General features: G+C 42.7%; 1 protein-coding gene across 1 annotated transcript in view; it reads left to right on the forward strand.

Moving 5' to 3' along the window:
* Positions 1–18,727, forward strand: part of PLB1 (phospholipase B1) — a 78,519-nt gene extending 59,792 nt beyond the window's left edge. Inside the window, exons 46-58 of the mRNA XM_048299612.1 lie at positions 21–79; positions 2,579–2,637; positions 3,829–3,872; positions 5,082–5,181; positions 6,573–6,624; positions 8,385–8,465; positions 9,427–9,492; positions 10,046–10,140; positions 11,314–11,395; positions 12,725–12,829; positions 13,930–14,025; positions 17,515–17,589; positions 18,056–18,727. Of these exons, the coding sequence (XP_048155569.1) occupies positions 21–79; positions 2,579–2,637; positions 3,829–3,872; positions 5,082–5,181; positions 6,573–6,624; positions 8,385–8,465; positions 9,427–9,492; positions 10,046–10,140; positions 11,314–11,395; positions 12,725–12,829; positions 13,930–14,025; positions 17,515–17,589; positions 18,056–18,277 (1,136 nt within the window). The 3' untranslated portion in view covers positions 18,278–18,727. The remainder of the gene's footprint in view (positions 1–20; positions 80–2,578; positions 2,638–3,828; positions 3,873–5,081; positions 5,182–6,572; positions 6,625–8,384; positions 8,466–9,426; positions 9,493–10,045; positions 10,141–11,313; positions 11,396–12,724; positions 12,830–13,929; positions 14,026–17,514; positions 17,590–18,055) is intronic.
* Positions 18,728–25,653: the final 6,926 nt, after the last annotated feature.

The raw sequence follows: 25,653 nt of genomic DNA on the forward strand, positions 1-25,653 counted from the left end.
ATTCTTCTCCTGTTTTACAGTACATGAGCTCCGGCCTGCTGACATCAAAGCCGTTGGAGCACTGGGAGATTCCCTGACTGTGAGTACTGCTGTATTCCCACATTTAGAATGAGAAGAGCAGTTGTCGTTTTCCACCTAGATGTTGTCAAGTCAGACATCATCAGATAGAAAGCAAATTGCTTTGGCTTGGCAAAGCAAAACTCATCTTCCTGGTTCCCTTTGCAAAGAAATAGCCTCCAGGGGTATGAGTGACACTGGCAATTGTGTAATCCAGCAATGAATAATTCAGGCCAGGACAGAAATGGGATCCCATTCTCTGTTGCATACAGTTTATTCAAGTGTTTTTGAAAAGGGAAGTGGCTGTTTTATAGGAACAGTCTCTTCTGACATGAGGAAAAAAAAAAAGTGAAAGCAGTTGATATTTTTGATGCAATAAGACATTTGCTGGAAACTCCCATGGAAATAATTTATTGCAGAATGAAGTGCTTCCCACTTGAGATAAGTCTGATACTTCTGTATTTCAGAATTTTGCTTTCAGTTGTTGCTTCCTGAGTTAGATGTCTTCCAGTTAAAGCTCTGATGTATTTCAAGTACTAAGAAATGGAGGTTGAAAACAAAAAAGTAGATACAAAAAAAAAAAAAAAAGGCCCTAGAGAAGAATAGCAGGGAATACTGCAGATCTGCACTGAAGTTTTCTGAGAAAAAGTTCTAGAATTCCACAGCCCTACAGAATTGTTCTAGCATGGGATGAAAGCAAACATTTGCATCAACAGTTCCTATGAATTTTAACTCCTGAACTAAACCAGTGCTCATTCTAGCAGCTTCTGTTCCTGTTGGGTTCAGAGGGACTTGAAGGGTCTGAAGCCCTTAAATGATCAGGCTTATTTTACAGGCAGGTGTGCATGTCTTCATTATGCATCATGCACCTTCTCATTAGCTCTGAGACTGATTTTGCTTGACCTGCTGTAATCCTGGCTTTCCCCCTGCTGCAAAGCTTTGAGCTTTTCTTAGAAGAAATAAGTGAAGACCCTACGAGTCTCCCTCCTATCCATTGCCATGACTCTTAAAATTAATTGCTTTATTTCCTTCCCCATATTGAATGCTAGGCATGACACTATCCCATACCTCTTATTTTTAAAATATAAGTTCTTTTAGTATGTGAAATGTCTCAGAAAGCCATAGTCGTAGGGGCTGGATTATGATGCTTGAGGTCTCTGGTCTCAAGAGCTGAGCAAAGTAGGTTCTCATATTGCCATTGTTCATGCAGTTCCTACCAGTTACACTGCCACAGTAAGATGTGTTTTGGGGTTTTATAAAGTGAACTATTTGTGGGGGCCAGAAATACTGGCAGAGTGTTTCCCACATGTGTACACATACTCATACCTCCCACAGCAGCCACGTGCACTTCATATGGCATCCTTGACACAGGGGGACTGCAGCAGCCAAGTCCACCAAGGCACTGATTGTCCTCCTGGTACTTCCCACACGATCCCTGAACGCAGTCAGTGTTTATGGCTGAATTGGTACCATGGCTTTTTGAAGAATACAAAATTAGGTGAGACGACTAAAAAATTGTAAAGCTTCAGAAGAACCCCTTCTCACAGCTGCTGCCCTGAATGCGAGTCAGGGTGCTGACCCTGCTAGAGGTTTGTCCCCATCCTGTGAGCTACTCAAATTCAGCACAGAGGTGTTTGTTCTGATGGCTTTATGTATTTATTTAATTTTGAAGGATATGAAAGTTCACAGTGCAGGAAGGAAGGCTGTCTCAGTCTAGATACAGTTGGAGATTAATGAAACATTGAGCAGTTTAGTCATGTCACTGGTTAGAATTCATCTGTCTGACTTCTCAGCCCCAGTGCACAGTGAAAGCAATAGACACACCAACATGCTTATCTATACTGGCCAAAAAAATCCTGTCTACACCTCATCAAGTTTGTGTGTTAGACTAGCAGACTGGATCCAGGAGAGGAAAAATGGATTGTACACCAAAGATTTGTTTTCTTGGCAGATTAAAAAGCAGCTCCTCTGATTTATGTACAGCTAAAACTGGATGGGAATTTTTCATCAGTGTTTGGGGCTTTTTTTCTGGATTATTAAGTCTCTCAAAATCATCTTTCTTCAGGAAATGCCAGGATGAAGCATTTTCCATCAGAAAAAAATCCAAACAAATACAAAGCTGTTGATGTTAATCTGGGTCCCACTGGGTTGCTAAAACAGTATGAATAGTAGCTTTAGCGTCTTATGTCCTTGACCTTACAGTCTGATGTCCTCTGCCTGGACTATATCTCCTCTGATGCTCCATGGTTTACTATCTAGGTGAATTCCTTTTACATATGAGGAGAAGCCCAGAAAACTGAAGTATGGGAGATGCAGGGCTGCCCACAGGCCAGTGTGTGGTGGTCAGTAAGGACACGGACCACTTATGCTAGAACTGGGATATTGCAAAAGCTTGGCTGGATGCAGAGTAATGTTACCAGATTGCTTCAGCACTTTCAAAACATGATGTCTATCCTACCTAAATTCATAGGGCTTTTTTTTCTCTTAGTATTTTATCAATTGTTATTTCCATCTTTTCCAGACTGCAGTAGGAGCCAAAGTACCTGACCTACAAACAGACTGGAGGGGACTTTCCTGGAGGTGAGTGAGAATGCTCGTTTTTTTCTTTCTCTATTTTTGTGCACATAGTTAAAAGTGTGGGTCACCTGGTTGTGTAGTTACATCTTTATGTATGTAAATTCAGGGCAAGGATGCTGACACAGCAAGTATTGTTTGGTAAGGACTGGAGGAGGCAGGACTGGAAGAGAAAAGGAGTGATTCTTATGGCGGGTGGGGGGGGTGGGTTGTGTTTGTTTTTGTGGGCTTTTTCTTGCTGCTTTTTTTTTCTTTTTTTCTTTTGGGGTTTTTTTTGTGTGTGCGTTAACCAGACCTGATTGCTACAAGCGTGGTCCTCTGTCACAGTACCTTTTAGCCTTTTGCTAGTCTCTCTGGATCTTATTCAAAATGTTGTTGTTGCTGTGATTATCTACTGCAGTGTCTAATGCTAGAAGGTCTGAGTGAGTGTGGATTGGCATGAACACGGTGAGAGCACTGCATACATACATACATACTCAGTGAAGACGCTCCAAACACCTTTGCTATTGCAAAGTGGGCAAACAAGGCACATCAGAGGCTGTGAAGCTCAATATCCATGCTAGAGTGGAAGGAAACTGCCTGCTCCCTATGGGCAGATGGATGGTTGATAAGTGTGTGCATGTATACATTGTCCTCTTTGCTCTTTTTGCGTCCCTTTGCATGTGTCTGCAGGCATGGATATTTTCAGGAGGGGCTGCCAGAAGTGGTGCAGGAGTGTATTGGCTCTGCACACGGGCAAGTTCTGAATGGCAGAGGCAGAGGCTCTTTGTCACTGGCATTGCAGAATTGCAAATAGGTAGTTAATTAATATTTAATGGAGTCTCTCCTATGTATAACTGCATGCAAATGTAGTTTCAGCAAGGTAACATGGAGCAGCTTTAGTGAGGACATATGCCTTTCAATGATAGGTATCCCTGCATGTCCATATGAAAAATCAGTTCTTCCAATATGGTCTGTTCCCAGCCTGAAGGCATAGCTTCTATCTTAGCTGCTGCCCTGCTTTATTTAATGTGAGTTATCCTTTCACTACTTTCCCTGAATTCCTGTGGTTTATCTCCTTAGTACTGTTTGAAGTAAGTATTTTGGGCGGGGAGGTTGTTTTTTCCTTCTTGGGCCGCTACAACAACATATGGTGACAATAAGACAGATGGCTGCAGGATTAACCCTACTGGGTGATTTTGTTCTTTCCCTTTGTAGTATTGGAGGTGATGAGACCCTGGAGATCCAGGCTACTTTACCCAGTGAGTATCCTAGAAAAGCAAAAGTTGGGTAGTACACTGAAAGTCGTTTAAGTGGATGCTAGGAAACATCTGGAAATGGTCATTCTCTCCTTGCAAACAGTGGGGATATCCGTCTGTTGTGGGTATGAGCAGTTCATGTGAGTCACAGACGAAATCCAGACTGACCTGATCAGCTGTAAAGTTGATTCACCCCCTCTGCATCACAGGACCTGCATGTGATTGTACCATCCTTTTGACCAAAAGAATTAGGAGTAAATGTGCTGAAGTTGACAGAAGTTCATGGCAGACCTGCTCCTCCCTTATTTTGTTTTGTGCTTTCTAGTGACTGACTGTAATGTCTGTGGACAAATGAAGGGTTATGAAACAATTAGCAGTCCATCTAGCCAGGGTTGTTGACAAAGCTGTGGTTCTTCCTGATGATTTCAAGTTGCTACATAGCAGTGAAAAAAAAAATCTAAAAATACTATAATTTTTTTTGCCCTAGTAGTTGCCAGAGAAACCATTAAGTGGTCAGTGTGACAATAAATTGGAAGGGACTTGGCTTACAATGGTTGATCTATTTGTATGTGATCTATGCTGTGGAGCAGTTTGACAATACCTGACATTGTTAATAATAAAATCTGATGTGCTTTGCCTTGTACCAGGCATATCACTGTGCTTGAAGAGAAATAGAAGGCGCAATTCATTTATGCATTATCAATGAGATTCTATAAAGAGTGTTCAGACAGCACCACAGACACAGTAACAGTAACAGTTTTCAGACATCGTGCTTCCCCTCTGAAGGTTTCAGTGAAATGTAGAAAAATGAAAAAAATTCACTGCCACAAGTAGTATTATCTAGCTGGAGGAGTGAGAGGTAGAGGGCCATATTCAGGGCATCTGCTTCTGGTACATGAAAGAAAGTAACCACAAGTACTCTGACACTTAAATTCAAAAGTGGTGATGTGCCTGAGATCCACCTGTGCATCTCCTGGGCCATCAGGCCCTGACTTCTCAGGCCCATGGGGAGAAATAGTTGCAGTGATGAAATTTGGACAGTAACTAGAGTCTTCAAAGCAGCCATGTCTCTAGCTCCTGTGAAGTCACACGAATGAGGGGAAAACACAGGTCCGTATTCTCACCACTCAACTGGCTCCTGCTTCTGCGCGTGGGAGGCAGCGCTGCTGGTTGTACTGTGAGTGGTTAAACACTGTGGCTTTTCTTTTTAAGACATCCTGAAGAAATTCAATCCGAACCTCTTTGGCTTCTCCAGTGGCAGTTCCAAGGAAACAGCTGGATTCAATGTAGCAGAGAGAAATGCCACAGCACGGTAAGGACAATTGCAAAGGAGTGAGATGTGATGGACTGGCAGGTGACCTTTGTGATGCATGTCAGGGCTGAGGTAATGCTGGTGACCTGCTGGTACTCGGCATGCTTCTGTGATCTGATGTTTTTAGTTGTGAGTTTCGGGTTTTTACTTTTTAAATTCAATTCAGTATTTGGGGGATTTATTTGTTATCTTTTTAAAAATTAGACACAAGCTTCCTTTCTTTATTTGATTTCTGCCCATAGTTTTTGAGCCAATGCTTTAGTTATGCTTCTAATTCAACCAGTACCTCTTTCTGTCCTGTCTTCAGTGTGCAGGTCCCTAATTCACTGTCAGGCAATATCTGTAATGAGAAAAAATTCATGAGCATCTCTTTTATTCCTTGATTTCTTGAAAATGTGCCTGAAACTAACTAATAGAAGCCCACTGCTACCCTAATGGCATTAAAAACTATACCTGTTTGCAGAGCAAAGGGGAAAAAAAAAGAGCAGCTGGGAAATAATTCCTTTCTCCTCCTGAAGAAAAAAATCTGCTAGTCTGTTAAGAACCAAAAGGTGAAAGAATTTGTATGGCTTACCCTGTGCCTGTTCCATGAATACTCACAGAATTTGTTTCCAAAGCTTTTTGTGACACCTTTAACAACCGTTAAATCTGCTGCAGGAGAGATTTAGGATAGCTATCAAAGCCTGTATAGCTACTAAATATTTCATAGGTACCCTGAGCAAAGCTGACTCAGCGTGATCAATATGGTTCTGGGAATCCAAATAATGTAACTGCATTTGTGTAGTTGCTGGAGAGAGGCAGGGCTTATTAGCTCAAGCACAGTCTTATTCTGGTATATCAGGAGCTCATTTCCATCTGGTGTCTCAGCATGGTTTTTTGCTTTGGCCTGTTGATGTTGCATCCTGTCCAGAGCTGGACTGGGACTCTCCAGCCTGGCAGTCCCACAATGTAAGCAATATCTTCCAGCCATAAGACAAGCAATAGGAATTTAAGGCTGGATCAGGAAGGCTGGTTAGGTGCCCAGCTTATGTGTCAGCACCAAACTCCCCCAGCAGATCTTTGAAGAGAGTTATGCAACTCAATGTCTCTGTGCATCTGGGCATTAGTGTTTTTTCCAAACAAAATGCACTTAAGCCAACTCTGAGATGGGAAGAACTCATACCAGTTGCATGCCACTTGGCAGCCATCCCAGCTGAAAAGCTGAAGGCTTTTCAGATCAGATTATTCACTTGTGCAACTTGGTCCTTCAGTGTTTGCTCAGCCTTTTGAGGCATCACTTTCCTTATACTGATTTCTGCTGATCCTGAGATCCCCTGAAAGGAGGAGTGAGAGATCAAGAAGGTGACGTGCTTTTAGGGCACACATCTAAAATCTTGCGTTCTCTCTCCTAGTGATATGCCAGCCCAAGCACGTGCGCTGGTGGAGCTGATGAGAAGCAGCTCGGTAAGTGGGATTTGGGCCACGCCTCAGTGCTCCCGTGGTCTCTGGGAGATGACTGTAATTAATGGGAAGCTTGAGTCATGAAGAGTGCTTTACTGATGAAAGAAAAGTCCTTGTTTCTGCTGTGCTTTCCAATGAATGTACCAGATGAATTACCCCTAATGTAGGGTGCAGTGCAGCCAGGAGATGTAAGGATGGTAGTGAGGAAGGGGAGAAATCTGAAGGCTCTGGTGAGATCACAGGATTGCTTTGTTGAGCAGCAGCCTTCAAAGTGAAGGTTGTAAAGGTTGAGTGTAAAATTGCTGGAGCAGGTACCTGCAGACCAACATGAGTCACGATATTCACAATACTGGGAAGAGGGACTACTGAAGTCTGCAGGAGAAAAAGCCCTCTGGTTTTTTGAAAAGTCTGGTTTTGAGCAGGCAAATAATTAATCAGTGACCAGAAACCTCAGGACTGGGTGAATCTCTGTCACACCATAATCTTTTAGAGAATTAGAGGGGATCTAGCATTGTGGACCAGTCTGCTATGCCAACTCCACTGAGGGCTACAAAAGGCATCAAAAGTGAGGAGGGGAAGAAATCTATGAGAAACTCAAAGCTGCCCTGCTCCGAGCTTTGGCTGAATTTGAGTGGATGACTGGGTGTGAGCTGCTGGTTCAGGGAGAGCATTCCCTCTAAGGGAATGGGAGTGCCTGGTGCTCCTTGGCTCAGGCTGAATGGGAAAGGGAGGCACTGAATAAGCAGGATTTGTCAAAGCATGTGTCTCTCCATGCCAGAACTCTTGATGGATGCTGCATGCTCACCCCACTGTCAGTTGCTCTGCATTGCCAATTGTTTGGCAGAGTGAAGGGAGCTGGCGTGGCTTTTCAATAGAATAGAAGAGCAGAGGCTCTTGTACTTTGTTTTATTCACAGCTTTTAATGCATTTTTTTAAAAAGCGAGAGGGCTGTGTCCTTGCCATAACATTGCATTGCCTCTTCATGAAAGTCCTTCTGAGCAAATTGCTGGTTAAAGAGGAGAATTCAGACCTGTGGGTGATTCCCAGGCCCTCCCTCTATTTGTGGGATCCTTTCGCAGATGTTTGTTATGTCAATGCACCACACTAAAAATAGTTGCCTTTGATTCCTTTCTTTGTACTGAATGTTACAAAATGTTTTGATGAGATCCAGCTCTCAGCAGCACCTATTGTTAGCTTGTGGTGACGTGGATGCTGCAGCTGCCCTTATATGAGCTCAGTGAAGTCACCAGCCTCCTGGACTCTTCTATTTTAATCCAGCTGTCTGTTCCCTGGGGCACCCCTTGCCCCTCCTGGCCACGGGATAATTCTTGCCCAGCTGGCAGGGATCCCCAGCAGCTCCAGTTCCACAGCTTCATGAGTCACTCCAGCCTCCACTCCCACACGGCTTTATCCCCACGCTGCCTGCAGTGTGCAGCCATGGCTGGCAAATCTCTCCTGTCCATCCCTGTCCTGACATTCATGTAGGGATGCTTGCTGCCACAGACACATTTCCATGCTTGGTTACCCTGACAGAGCTTGTCTGCTGAAGGGAATTTCCTCACAGAAGCCAAGGTGAATTGCAGTAGACTAGCAAACAGTTCAGATTTTCCCCCTGGAGAGATGCTTTTCTTCTGCCAGCTTAACTCAGCATACCTCCTTTGTTCTGCCCTACTGTCTGTGCCCCGTTTAGCCCAATTTGTGAATGTTACCTCTGCATGCCTAAGCAATGGGTGCTGCAATCTGTTTATTTTATGTGCCACTAGAAAATTAACTTCAAGGAAGACTGGAAGCTGATTACCGTCCTTGTTGGAGGCAGCGACCTATGCCAGTACTGCCTGGACAAGGTTTGTATCTCTGAATCGAGGCATTTGGCAGGTGACCAGCCCTGGAAATATAGCCTTTCTCTCTCTCAGGGAGCCAAAGTTCCTCTTTGTTTAAGAAGTGCTTAGAAGTCCTGCCCCTTTCATCTGTATTGTATCAGAAACAAGTACACAGCTTTTAACACCGGGGCACTGCAGCTCTGGAGAAATGCGTTTTTTAAATACTGGGAACCTGCCCATACTGAACAAAACACCAAGATTAAGATGAAGAGCTCTCCCTGCTTAACTGGACAAAGCAATCAGTGTGGTATCTTAGGCATGTTATGGGACACAAGTGAAGTCTTCTGGAAAGCATCTCCACACAATAATTACTGAGGATGCCCAATTCTTGCTTCAGAATGACACTCAAAATAATATCAGTTTATAGTGAAAAACATGTCTTTTCTTTAGCTGTCAGTGGTCACCCCCTCTGAAACAGTTCATGTAGCACAGGTTGGGGGTCTGGACCCAAGCTTGTTGAAATGACCAGGTGCTTTTCTCTGTTTTGCTCTTTACTTTATAGGCTGCTACCTGGAGCCTTTGTCCCCACAGCTACATTTCTAGAGCTACAGTCACAAAGTTGTTTTGCTTATGGGCTTTGTGGGGTCTGACTGCCTTCATATCAGTTTCTCCAGACTGGCAGTTTGAAAAAAAAGATGTTGTTCTGTTCATAAGACAACGCAAAATCCAAAAATGTGATCAATATAGTCATTATCAGGGAAAGGCTCTGGCAAGATACCTCAGGATTTCCTACAGAGATTAGGGGAATATATTAATGACATAAAAACACAAGCACTATATAACCTCTGTACATGGGCCAATAAACTTCTTGATCTGGAAATATATCTGCCAGCAAAAGAAAAAAGGAACGTTAAGTCGGTGTATCTTTTCACAGACCACCTTCTTGGTTCATTAAAAAGACTGATTCATTTTTTTTTTTAAACAGGAAACCTATTCGGTGCAAAAGTATATAAAGCACCTTCAGGACACTCTGGATATTTTCTATAAGGAGGTAAGCTTTTCAGATACCCTAGCAAGTTATGTTCCTGGCAAGTACACTGATGTTTTTCTCACCTCTGACAGACTGTCAGTGATTATGTTTCATACAAGATCATCTTTCAAATAGCTGGAGTCAGACTGTTCCTCCGTGCTGCATTTCAACAGCTGTATTAGCTCATGCCCTGAGAGAGGGCTGCAGTTTCAGAAAAACTGTGTTTCACCATATTTATGCTGTGGACCAGACATACCATGACCCTACAGCCAGTTTTCATGGCTAAACCAACCATAAACAGTTTCATTTACCCTAGAGCAAATGGAAATGTCCCAGGGAGTGAAGCAGCATTTCGGCTGGTTTGTACTAGCTGCTGGAATTTTTTTGGCTGACATCCACTGTATGTCTCCCTCCCCCTCCTTTTATACATCATCCTTGCACATGCCACTGGCTGCAGCCAGTGCAGTTTGCCCTGACTCCCTGACCTACGGATGGCACTTCTCCCTCTTTGTAGTGGTATCATGTTCTGTTATTTGTAACATGTCTGTATGTCTGGTTATTATAATCCTTGCAGCTCCCAAGAGTCTTTATCAACATGGTGGAGATGCTAGAGTTCTCTGGACTGCGTCAAATCACAGCAAGCTCTTCAGAGTGTGCTTTGAGAGCAAAGTAAGTGAGCAAAACAGCTCTTTGCCTAGAAAGTGATACTTTTTTGGCTCAGTCTCAATTTCTACAGGAGGACATCCACACTGAGCTTTCCAAGCTTCTTGCATTGCTGCCTTTACCGGATGCACTAATTCTCATCAACTTTCTATTACTTCTTCCAATATTTCAACTAAAAGGCAGAGTGGATAGCAGAGTTATCACTTCTCAGCTCTAAGGCAGCATAACGCAGCACAAGTCAACAGTCAACATATGATTGTTGTGCTGCTGAACTTTGAAGGCTATTTTGCCCAGCCATCCCCTGGTCAGCAGCACAGGCTGACATCCCTGATGCCTCTCTTTGTATCCTGTGCTGCATTACCTCTGGTGCAGGCTGGGCTGCATACAGCAGAGCACAACCAGGAACTGCTCCTCACATCTAATGAAGGAGACCAAAATCTTAACTCAAAGAAGGTCGAGGGACTTTATTTAGAAAGCAGCAGTGTCTTTAAAGGCATCAGAATGGACATGAAAAGCCTCTTTAGTCTTGCAGAGAAAGGTGTAACAAAGACCAGTAGCTGGGAGGTGATGCCAAATGAATTCAAATTAGGTTAGGCACAGATTTTTAATAATACAAGTGATTAACTACAGGAACACACTGGAAGAGAAAATAATGAATTGACTGTCTTGCTTGATGTCTTCATATTCATTCCAAGGACATTCTTAGAATATAAATTTCAGTGAAGCACAAGTTATTACCTCTTGTTATGAGGGTAACATAATAAAACAGAGTGGTGCGAGGACTCAGACTACATGAAAAATTTGTCTTTTCTAAGTTCAAACTCCCAGATGTCTAAAAATCTGCTGTAAGCCCATTCATAGGGTGGGTTTTCTTCTTATCCTAATACATGTGATTTCCTGCTAATGTGTGGCATACTAAACACTTTTTTGTTTGACTCAAGAGTTGTGGATCCTGCAGCTCTTTCTGGCTGCAACAGGTGTTTATTTTGAAAAGTAAGTCAGTAGAGATTTTTCTTTTCTGAAGTATCTGTCCACTTGTAAGCCACTGAGGTGGCTCTCCCTTCTGCATGTGAGCTTTGAGCACCTATCCTGCGCTGCTTGAACAAACACACACTGCCAAAGAACTGTGAATAGGCTATTCTAGACTAGCTTTTAATTCTAGTATTTCTTTCATTGAAGGAAAGTTTGCCCATGTTTCTTAAACCCAGAGGAAAATTCGTCTGAATTACAAGAAATTAAGAGAGTTAACAGAGATTTTCAGGTAATGCTTTGATTCTGTAACTGGTCATCTTCACTTGTGTCTCTTTGTATTGCTTCCCTCACTGGCCTTCCTCTCATGCATATCTTCAGCACTACAGAGAGGGATAACTGGAAAAAAACTTGGCTACAGCCTAATCAAAACCCTACCCAGCTAACCAGTTAGTAGCAGTGCAAGTCTTTCCATGTTGCCTTACGATTTGACCTCGGTTCTGAGCTGGATGCAGATGGAGACCAGCTCTGTTTCCAACTGCTGTTTCAACAGCCGAAAAGGAGTTAGTAATGATGACTGCTTTGTTGATATGTGTTTGTCTGTTATGAGCCCAGTGAGTAGCTCACATGAATTAACATGTCACTGCAAGAGTGACAAATGACCTTGCATCAGCTGTTTCGTGAAACAGCTTAGCAGAAAAAATTAAGTAAACCAACCATGGGCCAGCTTAATATCTGAGAGTAACTTTTCATAGCCTCAGGCGTAAGATTCACTCAAAATTAACAGAAGCTATAAATAGCCATTGGAGCAGAAGCTTTTTCCATCAATGTTCTTATGAATACAGGAATCACTGTATCAGATCACATTATGTTCTCCATTCTGGCTCTGGCAGTGGCTGTTGTCCAACGACTCTGACAAAGCTCAAGAAATTCACCCTGGAAAATGCTTGTATAAGCCTACTAGAGGGGTCATTTTTCTTAACTAAGGAAGATGGATTAGGAATGTTTTGAGATACCACTGGGAGCATTAGCATTTGTAGCCATAAGATGGCAAGTTACAATGAGATGGGGTTTTTTATTTGTATGAATGTCTGTGACCATAATTTTTGAAAGTGGCAGGTAATTTTTCAATGTTTAAGTTTTATTTTAATTCAAGCACACCTTTCTGAAAAATCAAGTGCACTTCAGCCTCAAGTTGGCATTCTGGACTCATTTGTCACTTCTAAAAATGTTAGCCTTATTCCTCTTTTTAAATTTTCTGTAAATTTTAATCTCATTGCAATTGTGCAGCTTTGGTTTCTATCAGTAAGGTTTGAACTACTTTTTTTTCTATTTTTTTTCCTTTTTTTTTTTAATTAAGCAATCTATATCTTTTATGTCTTTTTTTTTTCTTTGAATTAACCCAGCTTCTGGGCATTTTCCTCATGAAAATCTCTTCACGAACCAAATTATTTTCTCAGCTGTTTTCTTGACTGCTTTATAACATTTAGCTGGATTTACACTAACTATTTACAGCTTCCTACACTGAAAGATGTGTAAACTGCATGTTTCTGATAGCTGACAAATGTTAGATGAGCCTTGTGAGTAAGTCTTCTGTTCTCACTACTTCCACCGCATCCAGGCTGAAGCACTGCAGCTGATCAACAGTGGTCGGTACGAACAGCGGGAGGACTTTGCAGTGGTCATGCAGCCATTTTTCCGGAACACCTTGTTGCCCCTGGATAGCGTGAGTCCTCTTTTGCTTTCCCATTATGCAAGGGCCAGTATCTTGATTTCTCTTAAGCCAGTAAGATCCATGCCACAAAGGATTGTGTTTTCTTCTCTCTGCACGGTCTAGTGGCGCAGCGTGGAATCTGTGGGTAAGAGTGAGAGAGGAGAAGACAGGAAGTCTCACAAGAAGGCAAGAGGATTCACAGTGCTGCCTGTGAATCAAAATGGCTTTAAGAAACATTCATAGTGTGCACCCATAAACGAGGCACCCTCTAACTTCCTCTAAACTGCATGTTGCTTCCCCTGTTGAGGCGGTTGGTTAGCATTCACCACAGTTTCCCGATTTAGGTTACGGAATTTGTTCAGGTTTTCTTCAAATGGAGAGCAGCACTTGAATCTGTGACTCATCCAAGCCTAGAAACAGGAAGCAGCCTTTGAAACCAAACACTGATTCTCCTTTTCTCAAGCCTTAGCATTATGTATGCTGTGTAGTTTGGGATACAAATATCCAGCATGAATCCTGGTCAAAACAACCCAGTTTTGCATAGTACTGATCCTTTTTATGTACCATCCGCATTTTTTTTTTCTGGCAGCCAGAAGATCAAACAACAGTCACCATACAGGTAGTGATGAGGCAAATTCCCCCTAAGAGAGACATTTGCCACAGCTGGATAAGCCCACCATTTTTATTGTTATCTGAAATTCAGCAGACATTTCAACACCTGAAAGATTGTAAGTCTGAGTCACAGAAGTTTAAAAAGCAATAATAAGCAGTTTTCTATCACTTCTGTACAACATGGAATGTGGGTCAATGGCAGTGTCCATATAACAGCTGTGACTGTTGGCTTAATGACAGGTTTAGTTTTGTTATGAAAATTTCTATGTGAAGTTGAGCAGGCTACATTACACAGAAGGTCTCAAGGTGCAGTAATCAGCCCATAGTTAGGAGCACCTGAGTTTATTTTTTACCTAAGTGTGAAAACATGAGCATATTGCCTTTAGGAAGATACCAAAATTGTGAAGTGGGTATACCAAGTACAGTACACTATTAGATATAGTATGTCCGATCTCAGAGATTGAAATCTGATGAGAAATACATTTTTGCTTTTATTGCAGACCAGCAAGCCAGATATGAGTTTCTTTGCTGCAGACTGCTTTCATTTCAGTGTAAGAGGTTATGCTGAGATGGCCATGGCTCTCTGGAATAATATGGTAAGGGGTTACAATTTAGATCCCTATGTGTTTGTGGTAGCAGTATCTACAAAAGATCATGAGAAAGGTGTCTGAAACAAAAGAGTAAGCAAGACATAAAACTGATATCCTAACAAGAGGGGGTAGCTCAACTCTGAGATTCTTCTCACTCTGCATTGCTTAGGAACGTAATCCAAAGTGATCATGTTGCATGAAACAGTGTAAGCCTTTGGTCTTTCAAAATGGGAAGTCCTGAGAGTCTTAATATAATGAAAAATTCCTTTCTGATTTGGTAAATAACTTGCATTAAAACAAAAAGTCAGTCTGAACAGTTAAACATTCAGTTCTGTAGGTTTGCTGAAAATGTCTATTCAATAAGCTTGCCCTTCTTCTGTGTATTCTATTAGGTATTTTATTAGGAAAATGTATATGTGACTGAATTTTTGCTGCCATTAATAGTGTGGACATGTTGTACCACCCACTCTTGTATCTGAGGCAGTTTTAGTAGAGTCACTAAAAGTAATGGGGGGCTGAAATTAAATGTATGATGCTTGTAATCACATTCCATCTGTCATTTTGGGGGAGATGATAGCTTTCAAATAGTGTTGGAAGAAGGTGTAAGAGGCACATGCTAGACTTGATAACTCCAAGGTCACAGTTGCTTTCAGAAATGTTTCCCCATGTTGGAAGGAAGACTATGGCATTTTCATACCACAGCAACATTTCCTCCCCTTGTCTTGTAAACACCAGTACCCAAACACATTGTGCTAGCAGAACTCCTGCGTTCCTGTTTGTACAAGAAACAAGCATAAATGGAGGGGAATTTCTTTTCCATCCGAGTAAAAGTTTGAGCAAGACAAGAAACTTACAGGATACCCCAGAATGAGCTTGAGCAGAAGGACTGGAAAACTCAGGGCAGGAATCTGTGCAGCTGCCCAGTATGGCATATGAGCTGCAGGTCCAGGGTTATAGAATGTACAATGTACACACATGCTCAGAGTAATTGATTTGTGCATGCACAGCAAATCTGCCTGTGTTCCAGCAGGCTTCCCTATCTGGGACTCCAGGTGACAGCAGGCTGGTACACTTCGCTCTGCTTCTTAGTTTAAACAGGGCTAATGGTGGGCCAGAAACTCCAGGAAAATGTAGAAAAATTCAAATTGAGCATGGCTGAGGGTTTCAAGAAAAAAAAAAAAGAGGCAGTACCTGGGCATATGGCGGTCTTAAATTGGGTTTCTGTTGCCATGTGGTATTCCTACTGGCCATTACTCATTCCTGAATCACCATCAGTCTTTTTTCCTATGCCACCAGTGTTTTTTTCTGTCCAGACTGTCATTCATTTCCTACGCGTATAAGGATATCGACACAAAGCTTTCTACTGAGGTGGCAGGGATGGGGTTCTTACTGATGCAAAGCACAGCTATTCCCTCCCATAGAGATCTGTCAGTCTACGCCAACTGAAGATGTTACTGTTTACTATTTAAATCTCGTTCTTGTGGCACATCCCTGCTTTTCCCTCGCAGTCCTTGTACGGCAAGGCTGTGCAAGCTTACTGTAAGGCGGTATTGTTTCCCTGTTCCCTGAAAAGCTCGGCAGGCTGCAGGCTTGTGGCCAAATGACACGGATTCTTGTCAGTGCACATCAAGGGCCAGACTGTGCCTGGCCACTGTGTGGGTATGCAGGGTTTGGGATGGCTTACGGAGTCTCTCCTTTGCCGTAATGTTCTTTGCCCTTTTTGCTTCGTGCAAAACAAAGTGTGCTCCTGCTCTCTCAAGTCAGAAGATTCTGGCATCTTAAGGGGTTTCCACTGGTCCCAAACCCACCTTGTCAGGTCTTTGGCCAAGATGAAGAGACACATGGACAGAGTTTTTGGCTTGTGTTCTGCCTCCATGCTTGCCACATGCTCTAGAGGAGCTGTGGGTTTCTTCCAGAACTTGTCCTCTATGCTCATGGACTTGAGGATACTGTCATCTTCAAAGCTCAGAAGCTAATGCTCCTGAAGAACAGATTGCATAGAGATGAAGTAAGCAAGTATGGTTACAGAATTTTATATTTTATCATCTTTTGTCTGGGCTCTGTGCCAGAATCCTTACCAAGTGCCCTGGCATGGGAAGAATTACAATTTTCTACAAATAACCAGTTGCCCTGCAGGCAGAATGCTGCAAGATATGAGCCACGCATCATACAAATAACTGTTGTTCCCTTTAAGGTACAAAAAAACGACCAAATTCAGTCTTCACTGCATTAGCTGGTGGGTGGGCCAAGTGATTAGGAGTCATAAAAGAGTCCATCAGGACCCTACAACAATCAGCAAAACTTGGCATCTTGTTTTGCTTCTCATCTTCTCTTCACTTGCTAGCTTTCTTCTCTTCCCTAGTTATATTTTTCTGTGGTTCATATCTTTTTATTTTACAGTCTCTGCTAGCTTCTTTCTATTTTTAAAAATTTTTTATTAAAAATGAACTAAAGAGAGAAAATATTCCCTGTGTTTCCATATGAGAATCTTACAGATGGAATTAGTTTTTTCCCTGTTGTGTTGGGCTTGTTGCTGTATTGTTTCTTTTCAGCATACAGCTGACACTTTAATCTCTTGAGGACAGTAAATGCTTTTATGGACAACAGCAGAAGCAACAGCTGTCCTCTGTGCTGTATTCCCAGAGGTGCTGGATGACAACTTTGCAGTTCTCTGTGGACCAATCTTGAAGTCATTACTTCAGGCATGTCCATACAACTGCTGTAAACACTTCGATTAACATGACTGAGCAAGCCTCTACTCGTTAGCTTAACTATGGCAACCGGTGGTATGTGCACTCCTAGCCAAGCACAACTGCCTGCTATTAGCCTGGGCATATTTTATGTTGAGTTGGAAATGGGCTCGGGGTGAGCCTGTGGTCAGCTATTGCAACTTAGCTGACAACTGATAGTATAAAAGGCTCTGTTTAACTCGCTTCTTGCAAGATTGTGAACCCAGCCTCAGCTAAAACTCCCAGGGAATTTCTTGTCTGAGTGAAGACTGCAAAGGTTGGCGCTGTCCCATCCTCTCTCGCTATCTCTGTCATTTCTGAAGCAACTCCCATCACCGTGACACCTAGGCATCTTTCTTTAAGTAATGTGCTAAGTCATATGTCTAACATCTGTCATGTGGGTTTTATCCTTTGTGGTTTATACTGCCAGTTGAGATGAGTAATGGCAGAACTGGGTGTAATAGTGAACTACTTCACTTTAGCGGAACATTTAAAATATGTTGTATTCAGAGCAATGCAAAAGGAATAAAGACTTATCCTATTCCTTGCTTCTGAGGGAGTTAGTCTGCAGCCAGTACATTAGATTGTCAATGTCTTCAGTTCATGACTGTTAAAATGTTTGCAAGCTTTCCTGTGCTCCTTCTACCACACTTCTTCGTTACTGCAAGCACCAAAAGATTGGATAAGAAGGTGTAACTGTCTGAGTCAAGAGAGTCTGAGAATAAAAAATTCATCATTATGTTTAACATTGCTTTTTCTTCTTCAGCTGGAGCCAGTTGGTGAAAAGCAGACTTACAACAACTTTACCCATGACAGATCAAAACTCAGGTGTCCAAACCCTGTAAGTAAAGGTCAAGGTTCTCCCTCCATTGATTATCTCTATTCTTCTCCTTTTTTCACACTTGTAAAGCTCTTTAAAAGAGTATCTTTGTGAGGGCTACAAACAGCTAAAATATACTCTTGTTTTGTTACAGACAGGGAAATCTACTTAAGATTTAAGACAAAAAACTTTATCCTCACTGGAGTGTAAAGCCTCTCATGAAAGCCAGTTCTAATGAGTCTATGTATTTCCATTTGGTTATTTGCAGCAAGGAAATTGGGAAGAGATGCCACCACTCCTGATTATGAGGTGGCTTCTATTATGTGTTCTCAGAATTTTCAGGAAATAGAGCAGGAGAATGTTTGGGCTAAGACAGAGAGAAGGCAAAAAGAGCAGATTGTCTAAAGAATGGGCAGTGGCCTATTGTTGTAATACTGCCCACATTGAGTGGTCTGTGGTCAGTAAAGCCTTTGCTCTCCCTTTGTAGGAGAAACCTTTTCTCTCCACGCGAAGAAATAGTGGATTTGGAAATTCAGATCTCAACTTGGAGAAAACAGAATCTTCAGTCCCCTACTGGGCTGTCATTGTGACTGCAGTAGCTGGGGTCCTGGTGGGTTCTTTACTTGGCTGGGTTGTGTCACGAAGAAGAACCAAGAAGCGCCAACGTAAGGCTGACACAGAAAACAACCTTAAAACAACCCCTCTGTAACACAAGTGGAGCAAACATCTTTCTCTGACAAGGGTGCTCTCTGGCTCGACACAGAGAGCAGCAGAATGAAAAACCTGTTGGATATGAATGAAGCTTCTTGGTTGCCCAGGGATTTTTGGGCCAAATAACATTGATCAGTAATGTACTGTAGAGTTATCTTCTGCACACCAGTCGGGTGGAGGATGAAGTTCAAAGTCTGCTGTGGTTTCACATCAGCTGGCAACTGAGTACCACACACCTGCTCACTCAATCCCCCTCAGTACCCTTCAGTGGGATGAGGAGGAGAACTGGAAAAAGGTAAATCCCATGGGTTGAGATAGGAACAGTTTTAATAACTGAAATAAAGTAAAATGTAATAATTGTAATGAAATGGGAAGTAACAAAAAAGAGAGAGGAATAAAACTCAAGAAAAACAAGTACTGCACAATAAAATTGCTCATCACCTGCTGACTGATGCCCAGCCTATCCTTGGTGAGTAATCAGCCCCTCCTGGATGTCTTCCCCCCGTCTATATAGTAAGCATGATACTTTATGGCATGGAATATCCCTTTGGCCCGCTCAGGTCAGCTATCCTGGCCATGTTCTCTCCCAGCTTCTTGTGCTGTCAGAGCGCAGGAAACTGGAAAGTCCTTGGTTTAGAGCAAGCACTACTTAGCAACAACTAAAATATTGATTTGTTATCAACATTATTCTTGTACTAAATCCTAAACACAGCACGGAACCAGCTATTATGAAAAATTCTAACTCTATCCCAGCTGAAACCAGGACAAAGGGTTAAAAGCTTTTTCATTCTGGGGTCCAGTTCCCTGTTTCATGAATATTGCTCAGGATGTCGATTGCACAAAGCAAGAACACCTGTTCACACATCTTGGCTTCTTAATTGTGCACCTGTCCTTTTCTCTTATAAACCTGTATTTAAAATGTTAGAGACAAGTCCGTGATTGCAACCTGGTATTCCACAATAGTAAGGTGTAAGTGAGCTAAAGAGCAGCTGCAATTTCACGTGTTAGATTCCAGCAAGACCATCGCTTTGAAGGTGCTAAGGTGATTCTACATGGGCAAGCACAATGCCATGGAAACATCTTTAAGCTAGCTTCTGAGGAACTTGGATCCACATGGCATTCCTGACAGAATTGATGCCTGGAAGTGGCTGCCTGAAAAGAGAGGCTAAAGATTAAGAGAATAAAAGGAGGTATTTATTTGAAGGGCCTTCAAAGGTACAGCCTGGGCAGTCAAAAGACCACACCCAAGATGGACCCTGGGTCACAGGTTCTTCACAGTTTTTTAAGTTTGGTTCATTTGCATACCAGGGTTAATTCTCCAATTATAATTTCAGTTAATGATGTAATTACCCCAAGTTTGCCCTCCCCCCCCCCACCCCTGGCTTTAGTTTACGCATTTTGGGGCTGGGGACAACACGGTGTCCTTGAGTTGAGGCCCAGAGAGGGTTTGTCATGTCTAACCAGCATGAGAGAACAGCAGCTAACAGGCTGTATGAAGCTTCAGAGTTACACACTAGAGCAGTACAGGATTTGAGAAATATAAAAGTTAAAAGCTAAGGCATCAGAATAACTGCAGGCTCTGTACCCCCTCGGACTCCAGGCTCCTCCCATCTGGGATTGGATGTGGAGCTGGGCCATACCTGTCACTTCTCCTCCAGGGCTAAATAGCCCAGGGACAGTCCTGTATCCTCCTGCCCTCCCGTCTCTGGGAGCTGGTTCCAGAATGACCCTTCCTGTGATGAAGGAATTTCCTCACTAGCATGTAGTAAGGGGGTCTAAACAAAAATGTGGTACCTGCAAGCCACCTTGGCTTAACCCTTCTTATAGGACCTCTGTTGAGTTCAGGTCTCCCAGGCTGGACACTCCACAGCTATTATCTGTAGAAGAGCTTGCAAAGTTGTTTTTCACTTTTTGGTTTGGTTGGTTTGGTTTGGTTTTCTTTAAAAATTCTGATCAGGAGTTGAGAGATCATCCTTTTTGGAAATTGGATTTTCCTTGTTTTAAACCTGCAGGCCAATTCATATGATCTATTAGTACAAAAGATAGTTCACATGTTCCACATGATCTTGTTTCCCAATATTTCTTTTTTTCTATGTTAAATACTTTACATTTTAATTTTATTGAAGCCAAAGTGAGATTTGCACTGGTGCAGTTTTTTGTGTTGTGTACTACATTTCCATTCCAGAAATGCAAATGAGTAGAAAATTATAATGTTTCCAAGAAGAAAGTGTTCTGGGTTTCCTAAATTTACTATTATGCACGCAGAAGCTGTTCAGACTCCTCTTCTCATTTCACTCCTGTCATTGTCCTTGCTAAGGTAAAAAGAGCTGGGCAGAGTACAAGTTACATAGTCAGGATTCAGAGGCTGTAGTTGCTCTCAGCTCTTCTTTGATCTGCTCTCAAAGGTAGGGCTATTAACAGTAGGACTTTTATTTACCTGCGTCTTACCCACAGATGTGTGTCTGTGACCTCTACAGGCAGCACAAAATGGGGATATATTTAGAATGTAAAACAGAAGCACTTGCATCTTGTTCCAGTGCAGCACGGGATGCTCTTCCTGTCCCTGTCTTCACTGTGGGTCATTAAGCATCTACCTGATATTTATTTAGCTTGGGAAACGGAAGCAAACATGGCCTCCAACCAAGGGACAAGATTTCAAGTCTATTCCATAGCACCTACACCTCAGACACATTGGGAAACATAAGCTCATGTGAGGAACCAGAGCAAGTATCCGAAGGCTACTATCTCTTCTCATCCCTAAATGCTGTTCTTGTGGATCGTCTTCCCTACTGGGAACTTTGATAGCCACTGCTCATACAACTCTCGTTTTGGGAAGAAGTAAAAAGGTAATAGTTCTCTACAGAGCCTTTCATCAGTACTAGGTATCTCAAAGAAACTCAAGAACAGTAGTTCAGCGCTGATTTACCTTTCCAAATCATGTGTGCATGCAGGAAGTGGCATGGGAGTCCTGGAGCATGAATTAGAGTCACAAAATGCTGCAGCCTCTCACATCAGGCTTGTCCTGCCTAGAGATGGGTACAAGCACTTCTTGGGTTTCATGTTTGTGCCACCTGCTAGAATAACTAAACATCCCCTTTTCTTACTTAGGATGATAAACTCTGTTCTAAATTTTAAGACGTGCAGCCAGTTGGGAAGTGAGAGGAAAGATGGTTCTTAGCATGGTTCTTAGAATCCTGAAGGATTCTAGAGTGGAAATAATTCTTGTGCAGGAGCCTGGGTGATTCTGCTTTGGAGTGCACTTCCCTGTGGCATTTAGCCCTGTAAGGAATGCTGCCATTACTGATGCTTTTGGGAAACCATCAAGCTTAAGTTATATTGGCTCTGTTCTGCTAATGCAACAGGAGACTTCCCCTACTTTCTGTAGTTTTGGTGTAGCTTGAATGCAGGAGCTGGAGCAGGAACTGGCAGGTTTCTTATTTAGTCTATGGAAGTATCTTCTGGCATCTTTCTTCTGTAGACTAAAGTAAGTGATGAACTGCACCGGCATTAAAAAAAATAACTCAAGAATTGTGCAGTTTGCAGCTGTTCCAGGAGCAAAATTATTTCTGTGAAGATGTTACTGCTGAACATTCCCTCCATGCTTATTAAGCAGAGGTAACATTAATCTGGAATGAATGACAACTGATTAGGTCTGGATACTTTGCATTCAGTATTACATTAAATCAGGCAGTAATCTTACCTGTCAGTTGTCCATCCCTCTTTTTTTTTCTGTAATGACATGCCCTTGGTTTCAAATGCCCTTATGGCATTTTGCCTCAGTGGATGCAGAATAGACAGATTGCCTACTGAAGCACAAAAGAAGAGAGGCTTAGAAGGAACTTCAACTCCGTATGGAAAAATGGATGAATTGGTTGCCATTTTAGCCAAGAATTTTGTTTTGACCAATGGTGGTCTTGCCCACCACTGAAAAGCACCTCTTCTGTATGAAGTGATTGTCTAACACCTTGAGAAAACAGCCTTTATGAATGCTCCCTCTGGAGAAGAGCCACAGCTCAGCCTGCATGAGTGGCCACAGTCCAAAGGACCTTTGTGGCTACTGGCCAACAGCTCAGGTTGTCGAGAAGGACATTGGGAGTAAATGTTACAGTGTTCCCTGGTCTTGAGAAATAATCTGTTCTTCAAACAGGGAAGAGATGAAGCCTGACAAGTGTTGACAAACATTTGCCTGCAGCTTCAGCAGTTCTGGAGTTTAAATTCTGGCCTTCTTTGTTACTGCTGAGGGACATTCCTTTCATCATGGTACAGTGCCTGCATCCTGCTTTGAAAGGTCTAGGGTCAGTTTGCCTCGAAGTCCAGTTTAGGTGCTCAGTGAACTTAGGGAAGAGCGGGAAAGTTCAGAAAAAACAACTGCAGAGAATTTTGCATGGCTTTGGAGACTGCTAAATGTTTCCTCCCACCATCTTCTAGGTGGTGAGATGTGCTAATGACAAATGATGTCATTTTAACGGCTAGGCAGTATGTGATAGCCTGGGACATCTGGGCAAGAATTTTGTTACTTTGAGGGATATTTAGCTAAACTGTTGAGCTGAAACCACCCCACCTAAAGAAAGGAAAAGCTCTGGATTTTTACAACTCTTCATTTTTGTGATTCATGCTCCCCGGAGTATTTAAAGAATTGCTATTGGAGGATCATAGGTTTGCAATGCTTGCTCTTCCTGCCCTCCCCCCACCTTTTTTTTTTTTTTTTAGAAGGAAGGTATCGGGGATTTTGGGACCAGTAGGACAAAAATTCTATCCATAAAGTAGTTCATATATTAATTAAATAAAACAAGTTTTCTGGATATCATGGATCCTTGAGCACAACAGGGAAGCATGCTCCTGTGAACTATTGTGTTAAAACTAATTCTGTTCCAAGGACCCAGTTTGCTCAATCAGGGCCTGAGAAGCATCTCTAGCAGGAGTCCAGGAGTCTGTATCTAAAAAGGGGGAGGTGGAAGAAGGAGAAAGAAAGTCTGGCACATTTTAGCTTATCACATGCTGAGTATCTTCCATTTACCTGTCCTTGCCACCACTTAACTTTGGTGGACATCAGATGTTTCACTGTCTTTCTGAGAATGGTAGATTTCTCCTACTCATTTTGAAAATTATTAACTTTAGCTGCTTTTGATGACCATTACAGCACAAATGAAAAATTGTTCTGGTTTTGACCACTGGAGACAACAGTACCCCAAGGGAAAAGACAGAAAAGCACAGGGCTTGAGCAGTTTTAGAAAATAAATCAAATTAAACACAGGTGAGCTTATTTAAGGGGTGGCTGGAACTACTCACAGGCTACAGGAAGTTTCCTTATGTCTTTCCATTTCTGTGACCTATGAAACTGTCACTCATGATGAAGTCATAACTACATTAAGTTCACTGAGAAAATGTCGTTTGCTGAACTGTGTGGGTTTTCCCTAATTGCAGGCCTTCAGCAGGATTGGTAGAAGCTGGGTATGGAAATGTGCTAATGTCCTCTGTTGGATGAAGTATGGGATCCATGAATGTGTTTCTATTGTAGAGTGTTTGTAGTTTCCAGGCCTTCTTCTTCCCTACAAGAAGGATTTAATAGTCCCTTTGGACTAGGGGTGCTGCAGGGACATGGTTCCATGAGAGGCAGTCAGGAATTCCTGCTGCTGACCCTGGAGTGAGTTATTTCAGCTGGAGAAACCAGCTGCTTCCAAACATCTAAGAGTGCTTTCTCACTGGTGTAAAATTATTCTGGCTATGAAGAAAAGGGGCGTGATACCTTCAAAGTATCTCTATCATAACCATCAAAGATTTTATAAAAATTCCTTTTGGTGTTAAAAACTAGCTATGGAGGAAAACCCTTTAGCTACCATTTGTGTTGCTTAGGTGACACAAAGCACCACCTGAGGGCCCCAATGGGCTTAGGCAGTGATAGGAGATAATCCCCAACATGAAACAGCAGCCAGGGTTGCTCAGCAGTGGCTCAATTTAACAACGGCAGGGAAGCTGGGCCTTGTGTAAGGGCTTCACAGTGGGTGGATGAGGCAGAAGGTACTTTCTGTGTTCTTGCACTGGTTAAAGACACGGGAATTGCCTGGTTCAGCAGCTCTCCACCCATGAGGGATTTACCTACACAGGTAGGATTTACCCACAGGTTGCCCACAGGTATCCTCTGAATCAGCTTTCAGACCAAAGTAAAACACAGGAGTTAGGAGTAAGTGGGGAGGACACAGCTGGGATGGATTAGACAACAAAAATCAAGGTTGCATCTTCTGAAAGTTTCTAGGTTCTCTCTCTCCTTAGCTGTCTCAGCAACCATCTTATATTACTTCAACATAGACTTTGGAACCCTCAGAAACCTTGCCTGTCTGCAAGTACAGCCTCTAGGGCCTGGGTTGCAGCAGCTACTAAACATCCCACAGCCAAACTGAGTGACTGTATGAATCATATAGTGTCCCTGAGTATTCATCCCAGACCCTCTGGAGATCAGAGGCGCTGACACACCCAGGCTGTGCTTCCCAGACAGCCTCAGGTGGAGGACAGACAGTGAGATGCTCACTGTAGGCAACAAAAATAACACCTCCGGGAAGGCACAAAAGCAGAACTTCAGGTATCTAACTGCTTTGAAAGTCTAAACCCAGAGTTCAGCGTGTACTCTGGAGAAATGACGTGGGACTTTGTGGAACATTTTTAACAGGATTAGACACACGTATTGCATCACTGTGTCATCTGCATAAGCTGCTTGTGCATCTGAGCTGAAAATGCCACCAATGCCACTTAGCCTTTGACATAACATTTATCTATCACGTACTTGTTTTTGTGGCGGGAGCTGACCTTTTCCTGCTGCTGCTCCTACTGCAGTAGCCAAACAATCTCTTCACCCTTTCCCCTACCTGAGATACCCTTTTGCCAGAGCTACCAGAAATCTCTGGTACAAGGTGAGTAAATAAGCCAGCCTGACAATTAGGACATTCCTCTGGCTGTTGCTTATTCAACAACAAAAAACTTAATGCATTTGCCGAAGCATCATCTAGAGAATTTCACAAATATTTATGAGGGTAATTTGTGTGTCCTAACATTCCTGTGGGATAGCCTTATTACCCCCCAACTAAAGATGATGAAATTTATGTGCAGAGGTGAAATGATGTTCTCCAGGCTACGTGGTGAGTCAGTGACTGAGCAGGAGATTAAACCCAGCAGTCCTGGCTCCACAGACACAGCCCAGTTGTGTAACCACTGCACAATTTATCACTCAATCACTAACACGGAGCAACTGGTGGCTCTGCCAGCTTGACGCCTGTTTTTCGCCTTAGATTGAATGCAAATACGGCAAAATATTGGCAGCTTGTTCCAGGGGGGAGAGAGGGGTGGGGAGCAGCGAACTCCACTGAGTATCGGGTCCGCCCC

Source organism: Corvus hawaiiensis, chromosome 3 (genome assembly GCF_020740725.1).
Source record: "Corvus hawaiiensis isolate bCorHaw1 chromosome 3, bCorHaw1.pri.cur, whole genome shotgun sequence".
NCBI lineage: Eukaryota > Metazoa > Chordata > Aves > Passeriformes > Corvidae > Corvus > Corvus hawaiiensis.